A 22,445-nucleotide genomic window follows, 5' to 3' on the forward strand; every position below is an offset into this window, starting at 1 on the left:
TGGGAATGTAAGAGCAGTGGACCCTTCAGTCTGCCCCCTGTTCTTTATTTAGCAGACACCCTCACCCAAAGGGGGCGTCCTCCTGGCCCAGAATGGCACCTTGGGGGCATGCAGAAGTTTGAGCTCAGGGAGACTGTCACACGTCCCAAGTACAGTGAAAAAGACGCACGAAATGAGGGAGGGATGAGCAAAGGGAGACGACACCCGTGGACTGACACTGAGGCATCATGGGATGTCCTCGCACGTCAGCTCTTTATCATTATTAACATTTTGTCCTCCTGACTTCCTCTGGTCACCTCAATCATAAATGGGGGCGGGGCTGGGGCGGAGCTAAGGGTACCGTTTGACAGTCAGAGCAGCCGCGGGTGTCAAGTTGTGTCGGTCCACCGTGAGTCTGCTGACGTGATCTGAAGTCTTCAGTGTGCGGCCGTCCCTCATGCCCTCTGCTGGCCGAGTGAAGTGGACTTTAGTGGCCAACGCAGGGTGGTAAGTTGAGTGACCGTCGTCATGATGGGTTATTGAGCGTAGACTGGTGGGTACAAATGGCAGCTCTCCATTTCAAATAAAATCCAACTACCCCACAGTGAAGTGTGCAGAGTGTGAAGGGGGCTGAAGACCCTCTCGATCCCCTGTGTGTGTTTAGGTCCTCAGCGCGTGGCCCCCCGTATGCGTCACCCGGTTGTGTTTCTCTCTTTGCTGCTTTGTCGTCTTCGTTCATTTTTTGGGGGTCTGACGTCTTGCTGTTGGTGTCCCAGACTTTGCTGAATTTTGTGGATTTTGCTTTCTTGTGGTTTTATTTTTTCATTTATTAAACTGAATGAAGGGCATCACCACTTGTGGGCCAGGGCATTGGGGGCTCCCCTTATTCCAGGCCGGGGTGCAGTTGGACCCCCAAATCGGCCTCTGAACTCCCGTGGGGCCGCAAGTCTCACCAGCACAGCATTTGATGGGAACAACAAACAAGTTAAGACCCCCCTTGAAGTCCATTGAGGAAGAAAATTGGTTTGGGGGGGTGCATTGTACCAGGACTCCAGTGACTCAAAGGTCTCCGGGCCACAGGTGGTGGTCACGACAGGTGGGCTCAGGATATCGCCATGGAATGCTGGTGGCAGCTGGTGGCAGGGGAAGGGCTATCCTGGGTAGCTCGGGGTCTCCAGAGTGGGTGGTTCTGATCCCGGTGAGAAGGTTAGAAGAGCCGTCGCGTTAAAAGAGCAGGGGCCCCGGACGGGATGGGAAAAGGCCACATGCAGTGACCTGGGGCAGCAGGAGCCCCGCCATGTGATGTCCCTGGTCCAGGCAGCTTCTGAAGTTCTCCCATTCTGCACTGCCAGTGCCAGGTGGAGAAACCCAACTGCCCCATCAGCCCAAAGGAGAACATTTAGAGCTTTAGCTGAAGGTCACTAGAGGTGGCATGACCAGGTGCCATCTGCACTGCTGTCAGTGGGCACCAGATGGGCATACAGGGAGCACTGGGGTGGCACCCAGGACTAGCACAAATCTAAGAGCCATCCCTTGGACCTGACAAGGGGCTCTGGTTGTGGCCGACTCACAGTACTTTGGAAGAGGAGGAGGGCAAAGTATGAAGACCCCGTCACAACTGTCACTGTAAAAGCTGGACAGCGAAGTGTGGGCCGTGGTGGTCTTTGCCACACGTTAAGAGCTGTCAGCACCATCGTGGAGAGAGCAGAGAAAGCATCAGGTTGGCTTTGGACAAGGAGAGCAGATCCATAGATTGCTAGTAAGGTGCAGGCCAATGGCCACTCCTGCTGGGTCACCTGGGTGAGGGTGACTGATGTTCGAAAGACCCCAAACACCCAATTACCCCAAATAAGATCACTGATGAGGCGCTGAAGTGAAACATCAAACAAGAAGCTATCAATAAGAAAGCCCTCATCGGCAGCCACGTATGCACAGCCAGCAGTTGGCGCCCCCTAGGGCTCAGTCTGCAAAGCGCAGGACAGATGAGACCCTAAAGTGACGGCGACAGAAAATCACTTCATGAGAAACGAGAAAAAACAAAACAACAGAAAACAAAGCAGAGGAGCCGCAGTGAAGGCAAAACACCATCAGGGTTTTTATGAACGTGAAGCGGGCAGCAATCTATCCCTGCCAGCCTTGGCAATGCCACTTATCCTGGCAGCATCACACATGCATGGCACAGGTGCCAGTCCAGATCAGGGCAAACTTGCACTCACCCACACCAGTTTAGAGTCGCCAGGTACCCTCAGGTGCACACCCTGGGGTCACAAAGCCACAACCTGCCGTGACGTGAATGAGATGGCAGCCCTAAACACTGTGCCACCGTGCCCCTTTCTTAAGTGAATTAGTGGAGGATGAGGCATCCCTGCCCCGTGGTTTGCCCCAGTGGGCCGCACCTGCTTTCTTATCTTCAGATACTCCACAGGAGACCCCCAGACCCCCTCCCCCCAATCCATGTGACGCACAGCTGAGCACCAGCTGACAGAAGACTGCGCTGCTGCCACATGACATCTGATCAGCTGGTGCTTCCCAGGCAATTCCTCAGGGATCATCCTGCTTAGAAGATGGGAAACCTGGTGGGCATCGGCGCTTGTCTGCCACTTGGAGCACAAGTTTTGAAAAGGCTGGGGGGCCAGTGCCCCCTGTGGTGTCACTTCACCCACCCTAGAAAATGACTCTCTGGGGACTATTCCACTCTCCATGGGGGGGGGGTCTCTTGCACTCTTTGTCCTCCAGGGGGTTTCCTCCCACACCCGATTTGGGAGCCCTGGTGGTCTTGTATGGCAGGGGGGCTCTGCCAGCCATTGGGCTCACATTAAATGCCCTGGGCACATTTAGAAAGCTACGTATGGGCAGTGATGCCCCCTAGCAGACCCCACTCATAGTATTGATTGATTTGAAATGGTGCCCAGTGTGAGAGATGAGACCCCTCCTCAGACACTGATTCATGAAGAAGTGTGACGGGCAGCACTTCATGTGGCATCTCTGCCTGGCTGTGGACACTGGCTGGAAATGACTGGCGGCCGTTGTGCTGCAGACCCTCAGCCTGACGTTACTGAGAATGAGGTGACAGAAGGCGCGACGTTGAATTAATAATTCATAGGAGGCGCTCAAGGGGCTGGCATGACTCTTAAAAATAGAAAAGGAGCCGGCAGAGGACAAATCAGTGCCTGTCACCAGCATGTCACCAGCGCAGATGGCTGTCAGACTATTTAAAACCATAAAAGTGTGCCAAAATAGAGGAACCCCCCTTAGACTGGCCAGATGGTGCCCTCTCAGCTGCCTTATGGACAGAAGGGCACACATTGCCAACACGGAGGACAAACGAGGATGAAGGTGGGACTTGCCCAAAGTATTGTGGACATTTGAACCCCTCAGGCCAGTGGTCTCCTCTGGGTGTTCACGTCCACAGGGCTTACCCGTCTCGACTCGGCTGCCCTCACTTTGTGCAGTTCTTGACGTCCTTCAGGAAATGGCCTGCATTTGGATCTGGGGTGGCACAGCAGTTACCTCTGCAGACCGGGGTCCAAGTCCCAGCCTGGCCACAGTCATGTCCTCCCCACACCTCGGTGGGCTTTTCTTAGGTGCTCTCCAAGGTTACGGTGACCCTAATGTGGCTCGGCATGAATGTGCACATATGAGTGCCCTGCAAAGGGCTGGCATTGCATCACAGAGACCCCCCCCCCCCCCACCCACTGGTTAATCCGGTTTGGTAAATGGCTGGATGATAACGCTGGTCCAGCATGTGCTTTACTGACCACAGGTGCCACTGAAGCTCCATTTCAAGTCGTGGGGTGCCATGCTACTTGCTGGCACCAATCCCTGTCCAGAATGTTAGGTGGGCCCCAAAGCATGCTGGGAGATGAAAGGTATTGGGATCCTATGCCTAACTTTGTGCCCAGTCCTGCCCCTTGACCCCCAAGGGCCCTCAACTTCAGAAGAAGTTTAGAAAATAAATGGATTGAACTTCTCGGTGGTCCGCCCTGATGCCTCCCCGGTTCAAATTCCTGCTGATTGTTATGCAAGCTGTGGGCTCTGTGGGCTCCCCTGATGTTTCCCGCACGTCTCCAAACACATATGTGGGTGGGTGGGCTCTACATTTGGATTAAGTGGGCTCACTAAATGGGTGGGCATTTCTGGGTGGTTTGAGCGACTTGGCACTCCTCGCTTGTCATCTGTCCATTTTTCAGGGTCCCCTTGTTGTGGAGTGGTGGAGCCGACCCCAACAGCCCCAGCACCAGATCTCTATCTCATCTTCCGGTGGGACTTTCCTTTATGTATATAGTGCCTTTCATGTTGAACACCAGACACTCTATTGAACGGCTGTGACGTGAGCTCCAGAGCGCCATGAGGATGAACTGAACGCCAACTGACAGGAGCAAATTCTCTGGGAATTCTGGTCATGGAGCACACGCCGAGGCTTCACTGTAATCGCGCATTTCAAATCGGGCACCATAATGGCGCTGCTGGTCGGTTCATTGTCTACCTGTGAGATTGGGGGGTTTCTTGAATGGGCAATTGTGGGCTCAGTGGGCTCATTGCCAGTTACAGTAGCTTTTTGACACCATTATGGCTGCCCAAGTGACTCTGGGTGACATGCTTCTTTAACGGCTCCACTCACTTTGACATTCATTCATGGCTGGCAGCCCACTTTGTGCCCAGTTCTCCGAGATGCCCGCCTTTGAGGGTAATGGCTTTGTACAGCTGTGCACTAGGAGCCCGTCACGCTAACACGGCATAGGCTGTGCCTCTTATTAGACTTGACATGTGCTCACCAGGCTGGCGCTGTGTGAGGCTAAATGGAGGGCATGGCATCAATTCAATTTTCAGCCGACTCCTTGATCACCATTGCTGTCATCTTGAACTGTTGTTAAAATGATGGCAGGGCAGTGCCCACCTTGGCAGAGTGTGGAGTCAGTTTTAAGACTCGAATGGGAAGAAGATAAATCCAAGACTGAAAGAACAGAGGGTGAGACTGGCATTTCTCTGTCAGGTTGCCAGGGGCATACCACAGCCATGCCCCCTGCTCACCACCATTCAGACCACCGCTCTTTTCCACCCAATGTGTCTTTTTCCACCTACTTGTGTTCACCGGGTGAGTCTGACACCCTGGCACTTTGCCCCCTATGACAGTTGACTTCTCTTGCCCTGCTGCTCTGACCACACTTACGTCATTTGGTCTCCATGACAGCTAAGGCACTGTCCACTTGGCACTCAGCTCCAGGTACCTATAAAGATGCCCGCTCTGTTTTTGTGGCCCTCAGGTGCACCAGATGTGTTGATTGTGTAGCTGTAGACCTAACAGTGCAGGCGGGTGTCCACCAGCGGGCAGCTGGCAGTACCTTCACAGTGAAGGAAAGAACAAGTGAGGCCGTCGAGATGTGACATTCTGTGCCCACCTGGTCACCGTCACTCTGATGTCCAGACACATCACGGACAGTCCAGTCAAGCATGTTGGCCTAAGACCCGCTCGGTTTAAGGATATTCAAGATTTCATTTAAATGCCCACTTCACTTGGTGGCACACACTTTAACGCCAGAAATGTGAAGCGGGGGGCCAAGGCTGCCAAGAGTCAGCGGGCACCAGTGCTCACCTGTTTTCAGCCATCATTGCACCCATCAGTGTCCAGGAGATTTATGATTCCATTTATCCTATTTCTGTGCCCACTTTCTCCATTGCCCACACTGGGTGCAAGGCCAAGTCAGCACTGGGCACACTGGGTTACGCGCACTGGAAAATGACCTAAGATGTAAATCTATGTGATGTGGCAAGAAACCGAAAAAAGCATAGAATATCTGCACACTGGCATCTCACAGGGTAACACACAATAAGCAAGTGTGGGGAGGGATGAGCACAGGGAGCAGACATAAAGTAGAACTAAAAGAAAAATTCAAAGTCAGCTGCCACTTAACCTGACTCGACTCAATGAGTGACACTGAAATGGTGCATGCACCAGAGCACTGGCACAGTGCCACCCTGCTCCTCACGCGGTGCCCTCTCCCCCCTCTAAGCCTCTGGCCTGCCAGTCCCCTATTATAACTAAGTCCAGCGCAGAGCACCAGGTGACTTGCTTGACATCATTCTTCAGATTTGAATCTGCCAATTTACACCCCTAAGCCTCCCTGCCAGCCTGGGAATGGTTGCCTGGTTAAAGTGCCAATGCGGAATGTAAAAAGCGGCCAGCAGGAGGTGACTCCCGTAAAGCGCGTGGCATGTTGGTGTGTGCCCCCTGAAGGGCTGGCGGCTGTGGCACTCGTCTCCATTTATATCTTTGGCTTTCCGTTACGGTCAATGAGCTGAACGCGATTTGGATGGTGAATCACTGCCAGCTGATGTCACCGCAGCCTGCTTATCAGCTCTCGAGGTACTGAGTGGTGCTGGGGGGGGCCGAGTGAGCCCACCGATGTGACAGATGACACAGCACAGGGCTACAGTGACAGGCCCGGCCTGATTTGGGCAAAGGGCACAAGGCGCTTATCTTGGTGGGAACAAAAGCAGAAAAGACATGCCAGGGAGTCGAGTCATTGAAGGCACAGAAGAAAAGCAGAGAAAGGCTCGAGTGGACACAGGGACAATGACCAGGCCAAGGGGGATGGGTATGGGGACAATGACCAGGCTGAGGGTTGAGGACATAGCCAGAAGGACCAGGCCAAGCCATCTGCTGAGCCCAGCCTCCTGGAGCTGTGAAGCAGTTGTGCCAGCCTGTGCATTAGATGTGCCAGTGTGCGCAGAGACAGTGACACTGGGAGGACACACAGTCTCCACACCGACAGCAACTGGGCCAAAAGTTGAACCCGAGTCTCTAAAGCTGTGAGGAGGTGGCAGTGTAAGGCGCTGTGTCTTTTGTGAGTTTGATGGGACCCTCTCATGTTTGGCTTTATTTTCTTGGGTTTATATTTTTGAACTTCTTTGAACTTTACATTATGAGTATTATTATGGGCTGTTATGAGAAGCACGAGCTCCTGTTGAGGCCTGTCAGGCCGCCAGCCTGCTTCTTGAGTTTGGGTGAGGCTCTGCTTGTCGCTGAGCTTCACTGGAGGTCTGAGGCCTACTTTTTGAGTTTTACAGGGCAGGCCTGCCTTTTGGTTTTAGGCCCAGGCCTGCTAGGAGGACTTTAGGCCTGAGTTATGAGCTGAGGCTCTTCTTGGGTTTTCACAATGGCAGACAACTGAACGATTTTCAAGTTGGAAACTGCGTCATGACCATCAGACAGGTCATGTGATTGTCGCTCATTTGCTTCTCAAACCAAACCAAACTCGTGATCCTTGGGTGGGCTGCAGAGCATTGTGATCAGTCGAGGGCCTAAGTCAAACAAACTGTAAACCTGACTCCTTTTCCACTGATTTCCACTTCGGTTTAATGTATGGCTTACATTCCGTAAAGCTCAGACAAAACAACGTGACAGTGTAGGGGCTGGTGCCCCCCACGCCCCCAAAGGGGTCCCTGTATAAGTGAAATAAGAAACCAAAGAAAAACACGCAACAAGAATCAGATCACATCCTGTTGGAAGGAAACTGAGATTTGAACTGAACTCAAAATGGCCGAACGTCCAGGCAGGAAGAGGCGGGTCTAGTAGGGTGGACAATGGAAATGATGTCAGTGGTGGGACGGCTGTCAATCTCCCATTCTGCAGAAGGAGGAAGACAGTAGGCATTAGGACACAGTGCCAAGCCCTGGTTTGGTGGGTAATTACTACAACCAGAGTCCATGGACCGTCTCAGTGTGCACACGCTTGATTATGCACCCCAGCTGGCATGTCGAAGGGGACCACCTGACTAAAAGGTGATTACAAAATCCAAATGGATCGACTCCCAGTTCAGAAGAGTCGAATCAGTGAAGGGAGTCGTAATGGCCAGCACTGCCCCTGTGGCTCCACCCCCTCCCGTAGGCCCCGCCTCCAGTTCTATTTAAGATGGCAGCTGAGGTGTTGGCACGCATTTCTTCCTTTTTTCCTCGCTCTTTGTTGGATTCCGTCCTTCTGCACTTTCCGGATTGCGGACTGGCTCTGATTGTGTAGGAGCGACGCCTGATCCTTGTCTTTTTAAAGTGGTGTTAATTTGTGGGTGGAGCCTGAGGGGGTGGGGCCAGCCTGACATCACTGCTACTGGCCCCTCCCCACCATTATATTCCCATCGGGAGTGCAGCTTGGCAGCGGGTCATTGAGTTTGCGGGGTGTTTGTTGCTGTCTTGGGGGGTTTCTGGTGTTTGTGATTTATTTGCTGTCTTTTCTGGATTTTGGCCTTCAGTTTCACATCTTGGGACTCGTTTGCTTTGGATTGCCATTCTCCCTGTTGAGCATTTTCTTAAATTTCTCTATGTGCTAAACAAATTTTCCATTTTATAAAGATTCATCCTTGCCAGAGGTTTCCCGTCACCCTCTCCCTCGCAGGGCGTTTTGTTACATTTCTGGAAGTTTCTTTGTACTTTGAACGTTTTAGGCCTGCTTAGGCCGGAGCCTGCTGGTAGCAGTTGGGGGACTGGCTGACTTGGGGTGAGCCCTATCTGGGTGGGTCAGTGACGTCCCTGGCCCGCTTTATGACTTATCTCACGTGACATGTTGGAGACTTCCAAGTTCTAACATTCTGCCTCATCTTTGGAGGATCTTCCAAGGGACATTTTTCAAATTCTTAACAGGGAAGACCTTCCTTGTCCCTCTTGCACAATGGCCCCTTGGAGACTGGTGACTTGAGTGACCGGTGGGGTCACAGCTGCTCCTCTGACCAGTGCCATTCTTTAAGGGGCACCTGACCTCAGCAGTGTGCCTGTGCCTCCCACTTCTGTATGATGGACTGCACTGAGCTCTGAGGTCTTCATTGCCTTTAGGGTGGTCTTCTCCACTTCCCCACCTCAGGGCCTCTCTGTCATTCTCTCCATGATTTGTTTCCAGTGTTCTTCTGTCTTCATTTTGGATTTCTTTCTACCATTTATGTTATAAGATGCAATTGAGAGGCTTCATCTGCAGTCCTGTGTGCAGTTTGGGTCTCCATAATTACAAAAAAAGACAAAGCAGCACCAGAGAAAGTCCAGAGAAGAGCATCAAGGCTGACTGAGGACCATGGAGAGCAACTGAAGCGCACTAGAGGACGCCATGAGAGGAGTCGGCACCCTGGAGAGTGACGAATGAGGAAACACTGAAGGTGCCGGGCCTTTGAACTTCAATAAAGTGAAGTGCTTGAATGGGATGTGAAGTCATATAGCGCCTTGATGTGTGGAGTACAAGTCACATTATACTGTGTAACACTCTAGTGAGGCCTCACCTGGAGGGCTGTGTTCAGTTTGGGTCTTTGTATTACAAAAAAGACAAAGAGGCACCAGAGGAGCTCCAGAGGAGAAGAACTGGGCTGATTCAGGACCATGGGGAGCGGCCAGGGAGGACCCACTGAAGCTTCTTGAGATTACAAGGGACCTGACATTTTGTCGCCTCCTCCTTCTTCCGTTGCTATTCCAAGTTTTATATGAGAATGGCTACTTATCTGACGAGACCTCTCCTGAAGATGATTTGTCCAGGTGATCCCAGCTGGCACTTTAAAATGAGCTCAACAAGAACATGGGGACTGTTTTGTCATCCCTGTCCTCACCTTAGGGCTTTCTCTGTAGTCTCCAGATCTTTGATTCTTCCTCTGTCATGGAGATGTGGCTGCCATCACTATCTGGAGGGACTCAGCTTGACCGACGCCCTTCCCCAGTTAAAATGCTGTGCTCCTCTCTTCAGTGATCTCCAGACCCCAGATGGTTTAGTCGAAGGAGTTCATGGCGCAGCAGACAAGTGATGTCACAAGGCCATTCACTCGATGTGCCAAAAGCAGCAGCAGAGCAAGTGATGTGACAATACAGCCATGGCGGAGAGCAGCTGCTCTTGCCACAAAGTGTGGGCATCCAATCTGCCGTCACATCAGGTGGCTTTTTTATTCTTGCGCTGCATTTCTGAGCTGATGGGTCTTTGGTGCTGTGTGGTCCCTGGATGTCGATGGGAGGGAAGAGACAAACAGCGAGCTGGCCTTGGAGTGGTGCAGTGTCCTGCTCTGTTCAGGTGCCTCTGGAGCAGTCCTGGCCAGGCGTGACCTTCTACCAGTCAATGTTCTTCTACCTGTGGTCCTTGGCCAGGGCCGAACGTGTCTCTGGTCTTGCTGCTGTAGCTGCTCATGAAGTTCTGACCTGATATGTGGAGAGCTGAGTGACAAGTCACAGGACAGTTTTCTTTGTCACCTATGAGAACACAGATGCAGAAGCCTGCTATCAGTATAAAAGCAGACACACCAGTCAATGGTCCAAAGTCCGTCTTCATCACAGGGATGATGGTGGACACTCGTTTAGGGACAGATTTCCCATACATGTTTGACAGACGCATGCAATAAGTAGAGAGGTGGACTGTGGGGACCCTGAGACCGCTACGTGATGTTATTCCAGAGGACTGAAGAGAATAGCAATGGTGACACTGTTGGCCTGAATGGCCTGTTCTGATATTCACATTCTTGGACCATGGTGACAGAGCAGAGTGTGGATGGGGGGCCGATCTTCATCAATGAATTGAGAGCAGGTGAGCCACCAAGTTGAGCCATCAGGTGAGCCATGGCACCCAAGCACAGGCAGTGTGACATTTACAGGACAGGAAGGAGTTTGAGATGTCACCATTTGGATTTGTCCTTTTAGTCAGATTGCTGTCACATCTTCAGTTGGTTTCTTCTGCTCATTTTCATTTGCCTGCTGTCCCAGCCTGGGCGCTTCTGCCATGCTCAGTTCTGATCTGTGGCATCAGTGCTTGAGGATGGCTGTCTGCCTACCGATGCCCCCGAGGCTTGGTCTGTGCCCACAGATGCCCCTGAGGCTTGGTCTCTGCCCGCAGATGCCTCCAAGGCTGGGTCTCTGCCCGCAGATGCCCTCAAGGCTGGGTTTCTGCCCAACGATGCCCCCGCAGCTGGCTCTCTGCCCACAGATGCCCTCGAGGCTGGGTCTCTGCCCGCCGATGCCCCCGTGGCTGGCTCTCTGCCCACTAACGCTCACTGCCCCTTTCTCTCCTCCCAGGGTTCAGCAGATTCCTACACCAGCAGGCCTTCTGACTCGGATGTCTCCCTGGAGGAGGACAGGGAGGGAGGCCGGCAGGAGAGAGAACAACAGGCCGCCCTGCAGCTCGAGCGGGCCAAGGTGGGTCGAGCTGGGGTTGTGGGGGGTGGTGATCCCACTCTGGAGTTTTCTAACGTTTGTCTTTTCCATCCCACAGTCCAAAGCTGTAGCCTTTGCAGTGAAGACCAACGTCAGCTACTGCGGAGCCCTAGACGAGGATGTGCCGGTAGCTGGCACGGCCATTTCCTTTGACGCCAAGGACTTTCTACACATTAAAGAGGTACGACGGCTGCCTTCTGCCAGGTGGGCTTTATATCCACCTTGTACATTTCGATACCCCGCTGACATATTGAAAGGTGGACCGGCCACATCTGCACTGATTGAAAAGGAAAAAGACTTTGATTTCAATCAATGAAATAAATCTGGAATTAGATGAGGGAACATCTGGAGGCATAAAAACATGAAGCTGCCTCACCTCGGCACCCGTCCAGACCTGCAGCTGCAGCACTCGTGGGCAGTGCCATGGCCTCTCTAATACCGGCAGACAGTAAAAGCAAATCAGTCACCATGTGCCCCTCTAATGACACAACACTTGGGGGCACAGCAAGAGGTAAACCTCGTGGCAACAATAAGACGTACAAGGGCACCCAATGCCAAGAGCTCTCTGTGCAGGTTAGCAGCTGATGCCAAGGCCTGGACAAGCCTGTGGGGCCAACGCCTGGTGCCTCCCCCTGACTGCGAGTGGGATTTCTACACGCCTGATGTGTCCCCCCAACTACATACATGAACATTCTGTCACCTTAGCAACTCAAAGTCTCATCAAATCCCATAAAGCACATTTCCAACTTTGTTTCCTCCATCTTGTAGTCACAGTTTACTTACTGGTGGACCTGCATTTAGCTATGGCAAAAGTTACCTGCCAGGTGCCAACACTAGTGTGCCAGGTGCCAATTCTTGTGTGAGTTTTATTCAAGTCAGCCTGTTGTCAAAGCTTCTGCAGATTCCTAACTACACCTGCTTGTTGTTTATAATATAATATAATATAATATAATATAATATAATATAATATAATATAATATAATATAATATAATATAATATAATATAATATAATGCACTTGATTCCTGCCTCGCACCCAGTGCTGCCAGGTTAGGCTCTGCCCACCACCACCTGCCACCCCCCATTGGATTAGGAAGGCTGGGAAATGTTATCTCATGTCATGGCACAATCCAGTTCCAGGTGGTTGGGGTGGAGCCTCTCCAAACAGCACTGGGTTCAAGGCGGTAGTCAGTCCTGGGCAGGGGCCCATCAGAGGACACACTCACATGCTCAGCCCAATCCGAAATGCCAGTTCACCTCTCTCGAGGTGCAGAACCAAGGGATGACCCAAAACGCTGGACCTGTGAACATAGCCTGACTTATTCCAGTTCTTGGTCATGATGGGCTGGTACCTTTCCTGGGCACGCTGGGCATAAGGCTGGACCCAAACCCTGGACGGGACGCAGGACTTGTTCGCTCGCTCACTCACTCACACCCCCAGCACTGGAGCTGCCAAATCACTCACCCAGCACATCTGTCAGGTTGTGGGGGAAAACTCACTCAAACATGGGGACAGAGACTACAGGTGGGCACAGCACTCCAAGCCAGCCTGCTGGGTCTGCAGTACAGCAACACTAACTACTGCGCCACCCTGCTATCCTAATATAATATGCCCACTCTCAAGCCTGCTCAATTCAATTCAGTGGTGCATCATGCCACCCTTACATCACATCATACCACGGGTACGGTGGCACAGTGGTTCAAGCTGCTGCCTGATGGCTCCCAGACCCTAATTCAAGGACCTCCAGGTGTGTTACTTCTCTGTGTCCTTGTGGGCTTTCACTCCCACATCCCAAAGTTGTGTGTGTCCTGTTCATTAACGTGGGCAGTATGGAGTGGGCACCAGATGTTCAACTTCTGATCAACTCTGTCTGCCTTTTCTCATTCAGAAATACAACAATGACTGGTGGATTGGGCGGCTAGTCAAGGAGGGCTGCGAGATCGGCTTCATCCCAAGCCCACTGAAGCTTGAGAACATCCGAATTCAGCAGGAACAAAAAAGAGGACGATTCCATGGGTAAGACACGGGGTGACGACGCGGGGTCTGTGATCAGTGGGACTGTATGGGATTGGTGTGGACATCTGCCCGGCGTGTCCTGGACTTCCCCAGCACAGTATTCCTTTGCTTCCCGGTTCCTCCATGCGTGAAGAGTGCTTTGAGTAGTGAGAAAAGCGCTATGGAAGAGTAAAGAATTATTATTATTATCCATTATCCAACCTGCTATATCCTAACACATAGTCACAGAGGTCTGCTGGAGCCAATCCCAGCCAACACAGAGCACAAGGCAGGAAACAAACCCCGGGCAGGGTGCCAGTCCACCACAGGGCACACCCACACACACACACACTAGGGACAATTTCAGATGGCCAATGCACCTAAGCTGCATGTCTTTGGACTGTGGGAGGAAACTGGAACCCGCAGACACGGGGAGAACATGCAAACTCCACGCAGGGGGGGGGCCCGGGAAGCGAACCCAGATGGGTCTCCTTACTTCGAGGCAGCAGTGCTACCCACTGCGCCACTGTGCCACCCTGTTGTTATTATAATAGGTGAAAATGCTGAGGAAAGGAGCATCTATAAGTTGTCAGTTTTTCTGAGATTCTGTTACAGAGGTGTGACAGAAATGAACGTTTTATGAACACAGGGCCAGGGGGTGCGAGGACTCGTCTTCATTTGCATTTTACACCTGACAGCCGATTCCAAGGACTCAGGTGTGACATTTCTAAATGTTTGCATTTCTTAGCTTGAGATTCCATTTTTACTTCTCAATCCGTAGAACACAAATTCAGACTGATGGGCAAACTTAATTCACGATTTGAGAAGAACAAAACAAGGCCAAATGTCTGAGCCTTCAAGACGGACGCACATTGTGAATGTGGGTTGGTGGCTCAGTTGGCAGCCCTGATGCTCAAATGAACCCGAGTCCTCGTCTGTCTGTGTGCCTAACTAGGGGCTGTCGCTGAATAACGCTGGAAATGTGCACAGAGGTCAAAGCCGGACGGGGGCTTCTCAGTGCTTGGAACCCCCGGGTCTGCCCATTGGCACCACATCATGTGCCTGCTAAACATCAGGTGACATCACGATGACAAAGCAGCACCAAACGTGCAGACTGTTAGACCGCATGAAGACTGCATGCTGCTCGACGTTGTGCTTCCTGCACTGGTGAGATCTGCTGTGAACTTAAATTTACGTGTTAACTTCATTTTTCAGAAAATCCAGTGGGAATTCCTCCTCCAGCCTTGGTGAAATGGTGTCCGGCACCTTCAGAGCGACGCCACCCTCGGCAGGTGAGCACGGCGGGGCGCGCTGGGTGTAGATAGATGCTGAAAGGCGAGGCGTACGCAATGGTCAATAAACAATGGAAAGGAAGGCCTGGCTGATGTGAGGGGCGCAAAGAAGACAGCAACGGGTGGAGTGTAGCGGGGGTGTGCTGGGATCAGCCTGGTGCAGGGTCTCCACGCGCCTTACCTGCTTGTCGGAATTGACAAAGCGTCATGTGCTGATTTGAGGCGATTCGTCTTTCCAGCTGAGGCCCACAGAAATTGCCAAGACCAGTGGCAGTAATAAGTCTTATTATTGCGATTATTTCACAGGGTCTCATGGCAGGTCCCTTTAAGATTTGTTTGCTGCTCCACATGGCTAATTATTTTGCTTTCGGCCCACACCGCCTTCCTTACACCAACCGGTGCTTCTCAACATTTTTGATCTCGTGGCCCAGTGCTGCCTTTTTTTAAATTGTTTGATGGCGCCACTTGCAGCAATTGCAAACTGCCCACTTGGTGAAACGAGCATAATCGGGGGTCCACCTTGGTAAAAACAGTGTCGCTAAGGAATGGTTAAACATATCACACAGCACTACCGATCACTTGGGCGGCCACTTCTCGATGGACTTATGGTCACTTTGAAATACGGCCAAACGGCGAGTCCCGAATGGGGCCGTAAGTCAGTGCATCACTTCATTTGAGTTTCCGAGAAGGTGAAAAGTCGAAGAGTCCTCTCAGGTCTTGTTCTGAACTGACAACATAAGAAATGAAATGATTACCACTCGGATGACACTTGGCTCCGATTCTTCCACATCTCTGACACAGACTCGATTGTGGTGTACATGGCGTCTGAGTTATTCATTTTTGTAGATCATATACAGCGGCCCTGGTCATTTCAGCCACCTTTACGCTGCCACTTTGATTCTGATTTTTTTTTTTACCTTGTAAAGAAGATGACAAAACGTTGGGGACCAGTGGGACCCCATTTAATGTGCTAGAAAAAAAAAACGAAAACGTCAAACACAAGATTCTCCTTGACGTTCAGTGTCCCCCTCTCAGCCTAGTGATTTAAAGAGTGTAAGAGGCAGGACCTCCGGGGCGGTGGTCACAGGACCCGCCCTTTGATCTGCGGGTGAGAGACGAGAGGCCATTAGCGGGCATCCCTCCCCCTGTGCCCCTTCATAGCGCTGTGAGGAGGCTCGCAAGAAGAAGGAAAATGGCAGAAGTAAAGAGACAAGTGTTGTCCAAACTAGGAAAGTAAGAATAATAAATGTCTTGTGGGGAACAGCCCGGACACAGACAGGTAGGCATGATGTTTAAACCACACACGTTTATTCACAACTACTATTTACACTTATCGTGAGCACTAACCCAGTGCCGCAGCACCAATCACCCCTCAAGTCCCTGGCCACACGCACAATGCCTTCTCTCAGTCTCTGGTCCGCCTCCACTCCTCTCCACCAAGCTTCGTCCTCTTCCACCCGACTGGAGGGAGGCGGCCCCTTTTATTCACCCCTGAAGGGCTCCAGCTGCATCCTGGGGCTCGAAGCCACACCCCTGTGTGGCGGAAGCTCCAGCGGTGAAACCGGAAGTCCACCAGATGTCTCCAAGTCTTTTCCCCCCAGTACTTCCCAGTGAGGTCCAACGCTCCCAAGGCATTGGGGGCGCCCCCTGGCGGTGACCCCGAGCCCCTACAGGGATGAGCTTCCAAGCTCTGTACCCGTGGTCCCCACAACAACCAGGGAGGACACCCCCTCGTATTCCGGAGGATCCACAAGCCCTCCTCCGGTCCTCCTGGGCGTCCACCGGGGCACCACAATCTAAACCCAAAACGTCAACCAAAGTCAAAGTCAAGGAATCATCGTAAGAGCTCAGTCAAAGAATCCAAAACCTGAAACGCTTTGAAGAGCACAAGTAGAAGCAGTGAGACGTACTGAGGGCTCGTCACTTCAAGAACAACACTAAGTGTGACTTCCGGTGCCCGTTACCTAGCAACCCTAAACACACATCCTTGTACAAACCAAAACTAGATGGCGCCGTGGTAAATCATTTCTATATATGAATTCATAATACCGATATGTAAGTGCGGCATGCCACTCCATATCTAACTCAGTCCGGATTTTCAAGATTCAGGCCACTTTCATATGGGATGCTGAATTCTGCTTAGTCCTCATTCCATCACAGCTTCAACGATCAGGTCAGATTTCCACGGAAGGATTTGCCACGCTTACAACATTTTTGAGCAGCACATTACGTGTTAAAATGCAAGGAAGATGTAGGAGAGACGATTACACGGATATTGAACCGTTACTGGTCTCATTCCATCTGCCACTGGAATTCAGTGAAGCGGCTAGCAATACCATCCCACCATTCTTGACTCCCGTTGTGTGTCGACGTTCTTCTCTAAATGGAGGTGAAGGAGGAAATCACAGCAGAAAACGCAGAGGCATCCAATGGCACAGACCTGCTGGCGTAAAAGTGTCGAAACACACAATGTCGACCAGGAGTCCAGCAAGCTGCAGTGAGCACGAGTGGCACCGCCAATTCGAGGACATCAGCAATCGGTTTGTGGAAGTTTCAGGTCATTTCCGTCCAAGGAAGCCCCCATTATGATGCGTTTGCCTTGTTGTGGCAGCGAGACCTGAATTAAGAGTGTCCTGCCATGTGACCGCCATCATCTGCCCATTATTTATGGAATGGAGAATGCTGTTCATTTGTAGCACTCCGTACATACAGTGCCTTCGAGTGGTGTTTTTAATTCCCACATTTCTTGCATTCATATTCGCAGACCCTGAAGAGCACGCCGTCTGATCTGCTCCCCTTTAATGTCGAGGTGACACGTGTGTGTCTTAATGGCGGAGGACCACCGAGTGTTTCTCCTTCTAATAATACATGTGCTCATCCTCCATCCGCCGGCTCTGCCGAGGGTCGCGGTGGCAACAGCCCAGACAGTCTGGTCCCTAGCAACCGTCTCCAGCTCCTCCTGGGAAATTCCCAAGCGCTTCCAATAATAGTTGAATGCATCATTAAATGTGCATGGCGACGGTGACGATGAGGACAATGAGTAGCTCCGATCTCCCGCCGCACTCCTCCTCGAGGTCTGACTTGTGCTTTCCACAGCTTTACTCCTCGTCTTTATTTCTTCAGTATTCTCTCATTGTCACCTTCGATACAAACTACAGTCCATTGATTTACAGGAGAACAAACCGAGGAGATGCGCACCGTGCTCTGCAGATGACTACTGGGAAAGAACGTTGTGCCCTTGCTGGCTTGAAAATGCAAACTGATTGAAATCGCATCTCCTTCCCATCTCACCTCACGCCCGGCCCGTGTCAGAAGTTGGCTGGAATGGTCAGGAACATCGCTCCACTTCCCCATAAATGTTCATTCTTCAAACCCTAACCCTACCCTGACAGCATGTGGAGTGCTGGTCCTGTACTTTAGCAGGTTCCCTTTTTCTTGTGTGTCCAATCCACAGAGGACATGGATGGGGTTTGATATCGCGGAAGATCGAAGAGTTCGGATCGGTCCGATGGAAATATGAGAGTGAGGGCGTGAGAGATGGAGGACTGCATCTAGCGCTCGAGGCCGGTGGTGGGCCTTTAAAGGGCCGCTCTTGAGTGTCCCTCCGATCTTCTGCGGCCCCACGCACTCACATCTGCCTTGCTCTGTCCCTAATGCTGCCTTCATGTGCTCTCCGAGTATTCGGAACTCCGACTTGTGATGTTCCACCTTCCCTCTTCAATGCGTTTACGTGAATTTCCAGTCAGACCATTCAGAGAAATGCGAGGTTGCTGTTGATTAGTTACTTAAAGCCATTAAAGATGAGCAGTATATTCTTCAGGACGCATGGATAGTGAATGAAACGTATTCAACGTGTATTGCTGCTCACGTCATGTCACTCTAATGTCACATTGTATTCTTTTATTTTATACAGTTGACCAAACAATTTCTCCAAATTCTCCGACTCAGAGTTTCAAGTTCATAGGGCATTCACATAGAATTTACAACTCGGAACTGTCTGATAGCAGGTGACCACCGACTCCCCCTCACATCACTCACCTGGGGTCAGTGACAACACCATCTGCCCCCCTATCTCCACTGATGTTGATCAGACCAGAGGCTTGCTGGTGGCCACACAACTGGAGTGGCACCTTCAACGAAGAGCTCTATAATCCTAAACTTCTGTCAGGTGGCTCTGCCCCTTGTTACCGTCCGTGGCCGGCTCAGGGACGTGTCCCTCTCAGCTCGTCGGACGTTACTGGACTACTCAGTATGGGTGTAGCAGTGTGTATCGTGGTGTAGTTTGGTGTCACCACCCACAGTTTCTCATATGCGTGTCTTTGTGGTCCACCAAGGCAAAGTCAAACTCAATTATTGGATCGAGCACGGGCGTCAGAGCAACCCACTTTGCTGCCCACTGTGACCCTCTACCAATATAAACAACTTGTGAAATACGGCCAGCAGCCCAGTAGTTGAGAACGTTCACATATGGAAACAATCTGGCATTGTCAATTAAAAGAAAGCAGGTGGACGAAGCTGTAGACCCCATAATGCACCAGTGAGACCACATCTAGGGTGTTGTGTGCAGTTCTGGTCACCACAATACACCAAAGATAGAGCAGCACTGCAGAGCATCATGGGACTTACGGCCTACCCTGATAGACTCGGAGAGTTCAGCCTGTTTATTCCCGAGCAGATGACACTGCGTGGGGATTTTATTGAGGTCTTCAGAATACAACAGAACTAAACGATGAATCACATACTCGAGGACACCAGCAGAAATTAAGCGGAAGTGCATTTAGGGCGGAAGCCAGAATGGACTTCTTTATGCAGAGAGTTTTAAACAAACTACCGAGACATGGAGTTGGGACAGAAAGCTTGACAACCTTCAAGAAGGATCTGGACGAGACACCGCGACAGTTTAGCTACTAGCTAACGGAGTGAATGCTCTCCTCTCCTCTCGTGTGTCACATTTCTTACGTACTTATGTAAGAAGAAGCGCCAAACTGCAACTCAAGTCCTACCTTTCTGACCGAAACGTGTCTTCTCCCCAGAAATTCTCCACAGGTGTCTTACATTCACATTGAATTGTCTGGCAGACGCTTCTCTCCAAGCGACTTACATAATCGAGTAACATTAGGCTTCAGCAAGTGTACTCAGACAGGTGTCACAAGTGAAGAGATGTCATAACTAATGGTTGTGCAATCATGGATTACAACCAAGAACGCTTCTTCTCTTTTCTCTCTACATTTGTTACTTAGGGACTGTTGTTTCTTCTCATGGCTTCTCCTACCACCTCTGTGATGATGATGCACAGATCTTCCTCACATTCCCCACTTATAAGCTGTAAGATTCCACCCCAGATCTTCATCTGCCATTTCATCATGGATGAAACTTAAACTGTCGCAGTCAGATATCCTGTGCTTGCCTTCTGATTCTCCTTCCTCCGATTTGTCGCTAAGCGTTGCTCTTCAAGATGTCACCCTTTGTCCATCAGTGACGGTCAGGATTCTCGGTGTGACTCTGGTCTCCTCCCTTTCATTCACTCATATTTTTCTTCAGTGACCCAGTCCTGTTGTTTCTTTCTTTCTTCATAATACTCAGATCACCTGACCGTTCCTCATGCACTGTGCCATGCAGCTCCTTGTTCAGGTTCTGGTTCTCTCATTGCAGTTCTCCCTTGGTGAGGCCTCTCCAGCTCCCCCTGGTGGTCTCCTTTCTTCATTTCACTTCTACTTCTCCTCCTCTGCGTCACTCCAATTCTAAACGCCTGACTTGATCTACGGTTCTCTGAATGGTTTGATCACTTGTGTCCCTTCAAGAAGACTCCGGTCCGCCTCAGCATGTCTACTGACCTGCCCTCCAGTTGCCAAGACTGGACAATGCTTCTTCTTTCTTGCCCCAACGCTGTGGAGTGATCTCCCTTTGTCTACTCCAGCTGCACTCCTGCATTTCCTCCTGTCCAGGTGTCTTTTGAAGATGCGCCTTTTCCTTAAATATTTTGGAGCTCCTTAGCGTCTCTTCTGCAGGGCAGCTGCTGTCGTCCTGACAAAGAGCTCAGGATGCTGATGTGTGTCTTCGCCTACCTGCAGGTATCAACTCCCTCTTCCTCAGGGAAGTTCTCTGTGCTAGTGATTCTTGTAACTCGCTTTATAAGTCGCCTTGAATAAAGACATCTGCTAAATAAATAAAAATAATCTTTCATAATAATGTGACCCCAGAGACCCCTCATCGCAGCCTCGTTCCATTCATTGTGGCATGGACACAGAAACTCCCAAAAGCCACAATAAGGACAACACCGTGCCGCGTCTGAGCCTGCCAGTTGCCTCAACTGCTGGACTTTGATTATCTGGGCTCCCGGTTCCTAGCAGTAAACTGGGATACTGCATGGAGAAGCCATTGAATTTGCTTCAAACCTCAGTTAGAAAGAAGAGAAAAACTCCCAAAGCACACAAAGCACTTAGCTACTCTCCATGAACGACAACATGAAGCTCCAACTCACACGGACATCTCAGGGAGTTCCTATGCTTTTTGTATACCTTTGACATAAATTACATGAGTGGGTCAGGTGTTTTTTTAAGTTGTTGTTCACATAATAGCAGCCCCCCGGGACTTCTTATTTTCCACTCCCACTTGTATGACCTGATGTCACATCATATGGTACAAATGCTACTGTCTTTGATTTATTTGCACAAGTTCACTGTCTGATGGCTCAGTTCTGGTTTTCTTTTTCCTGATGCCATGATGCTGTGGTCTCTCCCTGATAAGAAAACCCAAAGCCAGTATTCCCACTTGGGACAAGAAGCTTGAAGTGAACTTATTAGGCAGCGAGTGCCCCCTTGTGGCCAGCCTTGTCACTGCAGTCACGCTGTCTGTGCTGAATGTTCAGGCTGCAGTAATGAAGTGCGCCCCCTGCTGTCTGACTTGTCTGACGTCATGCCGGCTCACTCGTAACTTCCAATCTTTTTTTTTTTATTTTCTCTTTGCAGCAAAGCAGAAGCAGAAGGTGGTAAGTATTTAAATTTAATAAAAGCTTTGAGGTGAATGGCGGACTGGGTGTGACATGATGTGCTTTGTGGGCTGTTTTGGAAAATATAAACTGAAATTCAGTCATTTTATGAGATATTTGTATTCCTGAAAGTAACCAATAAAAACCAGACGAATATGTGCAATTCTGAATGGATCCAAAATTGAAGTTTGTGTAGTTGCTTTGGGTGGTCTGTGAGGGGTCTGCATGTTCATTCTGTGGCCTTTCTTGTCACATCTCTAAAGATGCACACCTTGCATTGATCTGTGGGTAAAGGTGGGATTGTGTGTGTGTGTGTGTGTGTGTGTGTGCTTTGTTTTATGACCTGCACCTTGTGCTGTTCTGATGGACCCTGGTGTCCCCTGTGCCCCTGAATTGCATTAAGCAGGTTAGAGCATGAAGGTGACACATGGACGTCCTGCAGTGTGCCTGTTATTAAATGACCGATCCCTCCACTTACTTCATTAGTGGGTCACAGGGAATGTGCAGTATGGGGTCCAAAGCAGAGGCACACGCACTCACTGGCACACTACATCTGACTTGGAGGTCTTCAGGCTGTGGCTCAGTCCCTGTGTGAATGCAGAGAGAACATGCCAAGTCCTTACAGATGGTGACTGGACTGGAATTTGAACCCAGGTCTCTATAGCAGCTTTAAATCACTGATTAGATTATGCATCCGTTGTTGTACTGTGGTATGGTATGAATGACAATAAAGTTCACTCACTTACTTATTTAGATTTCTGAGCTTTTGCGTTCTCCCTCCAGTTTAGCTTTATTCAAACCGCGTGCTTATTTTAAGGACAAATTCAGTTTGTTTTAGCACTTGAACTGCTTGATGTCTCCATAAAGTGTGTAAAGAGGGGCCATGAAGTGTCCGGGTTGGTTTGATGGCATCTCTCCTGGAGGGGAACTCAAAATCAGAGAATGACAGAACAGGGACACTGATCATGACAATGTGTCTCCCCTCCGGCCACAGGAGGGCAGCACATTTCCCCAGTTTGGATGCCTGTGGG

The 22,445-nt window shown here is 50.6% G+C and overlaps 1 protein-coding gene across 2 annotated transcripts in view; it reads left to right on the top strand.

The window, feature by feature from the left end:
• cacnb4a (calcium channel, voltage-dependent, beta 4a subunit) overlaps positions 1–22,445 on the top strand; it is an 80,448-nt gene that overhangs the window by 23,224 nt on the left and 34,779 nt on the right. For both annotated transcript variants that reach the window (XM_028808085.2, XM_028808084.2), the window contains 5 exons: positions 11,002–11,121; positions 11,198–11,320; positions 13,028–13,155; positions 14,350–14,426; positions 21,395–21,414. In XM_028808085.2, coding sequence (XP_028663918.2) covers positions 11,002–11,121; positions 11,198–11,320; positions 13,028–13,155; positions 14,350–14,426; positions 21,395–21,414 — 468 coding nt within the window. The remainder of the gene's footprint in view (positions 1–11,001; positions 11,122–11,197; positions 11,321–13,027; positions 13,156–14,349; positions 14,427–21,394; positions 21,415–22,445) is intronic.

This window comes from Erpetoichthys calabaricus, chromosome 8 (assembly GCF_900747795.2).
Source record: "Erpetoichthys calabaricus chromosome 8, fErpCal1.3, whole genome shotgun sequence".
Classification (NCBI taxonomy): Eukaryota; Metazoa; Chordata; class Cladistia; order Polypteriformes; family Polypteridae; genus Erpetoichthys; species Erpetoichthys calabaricus.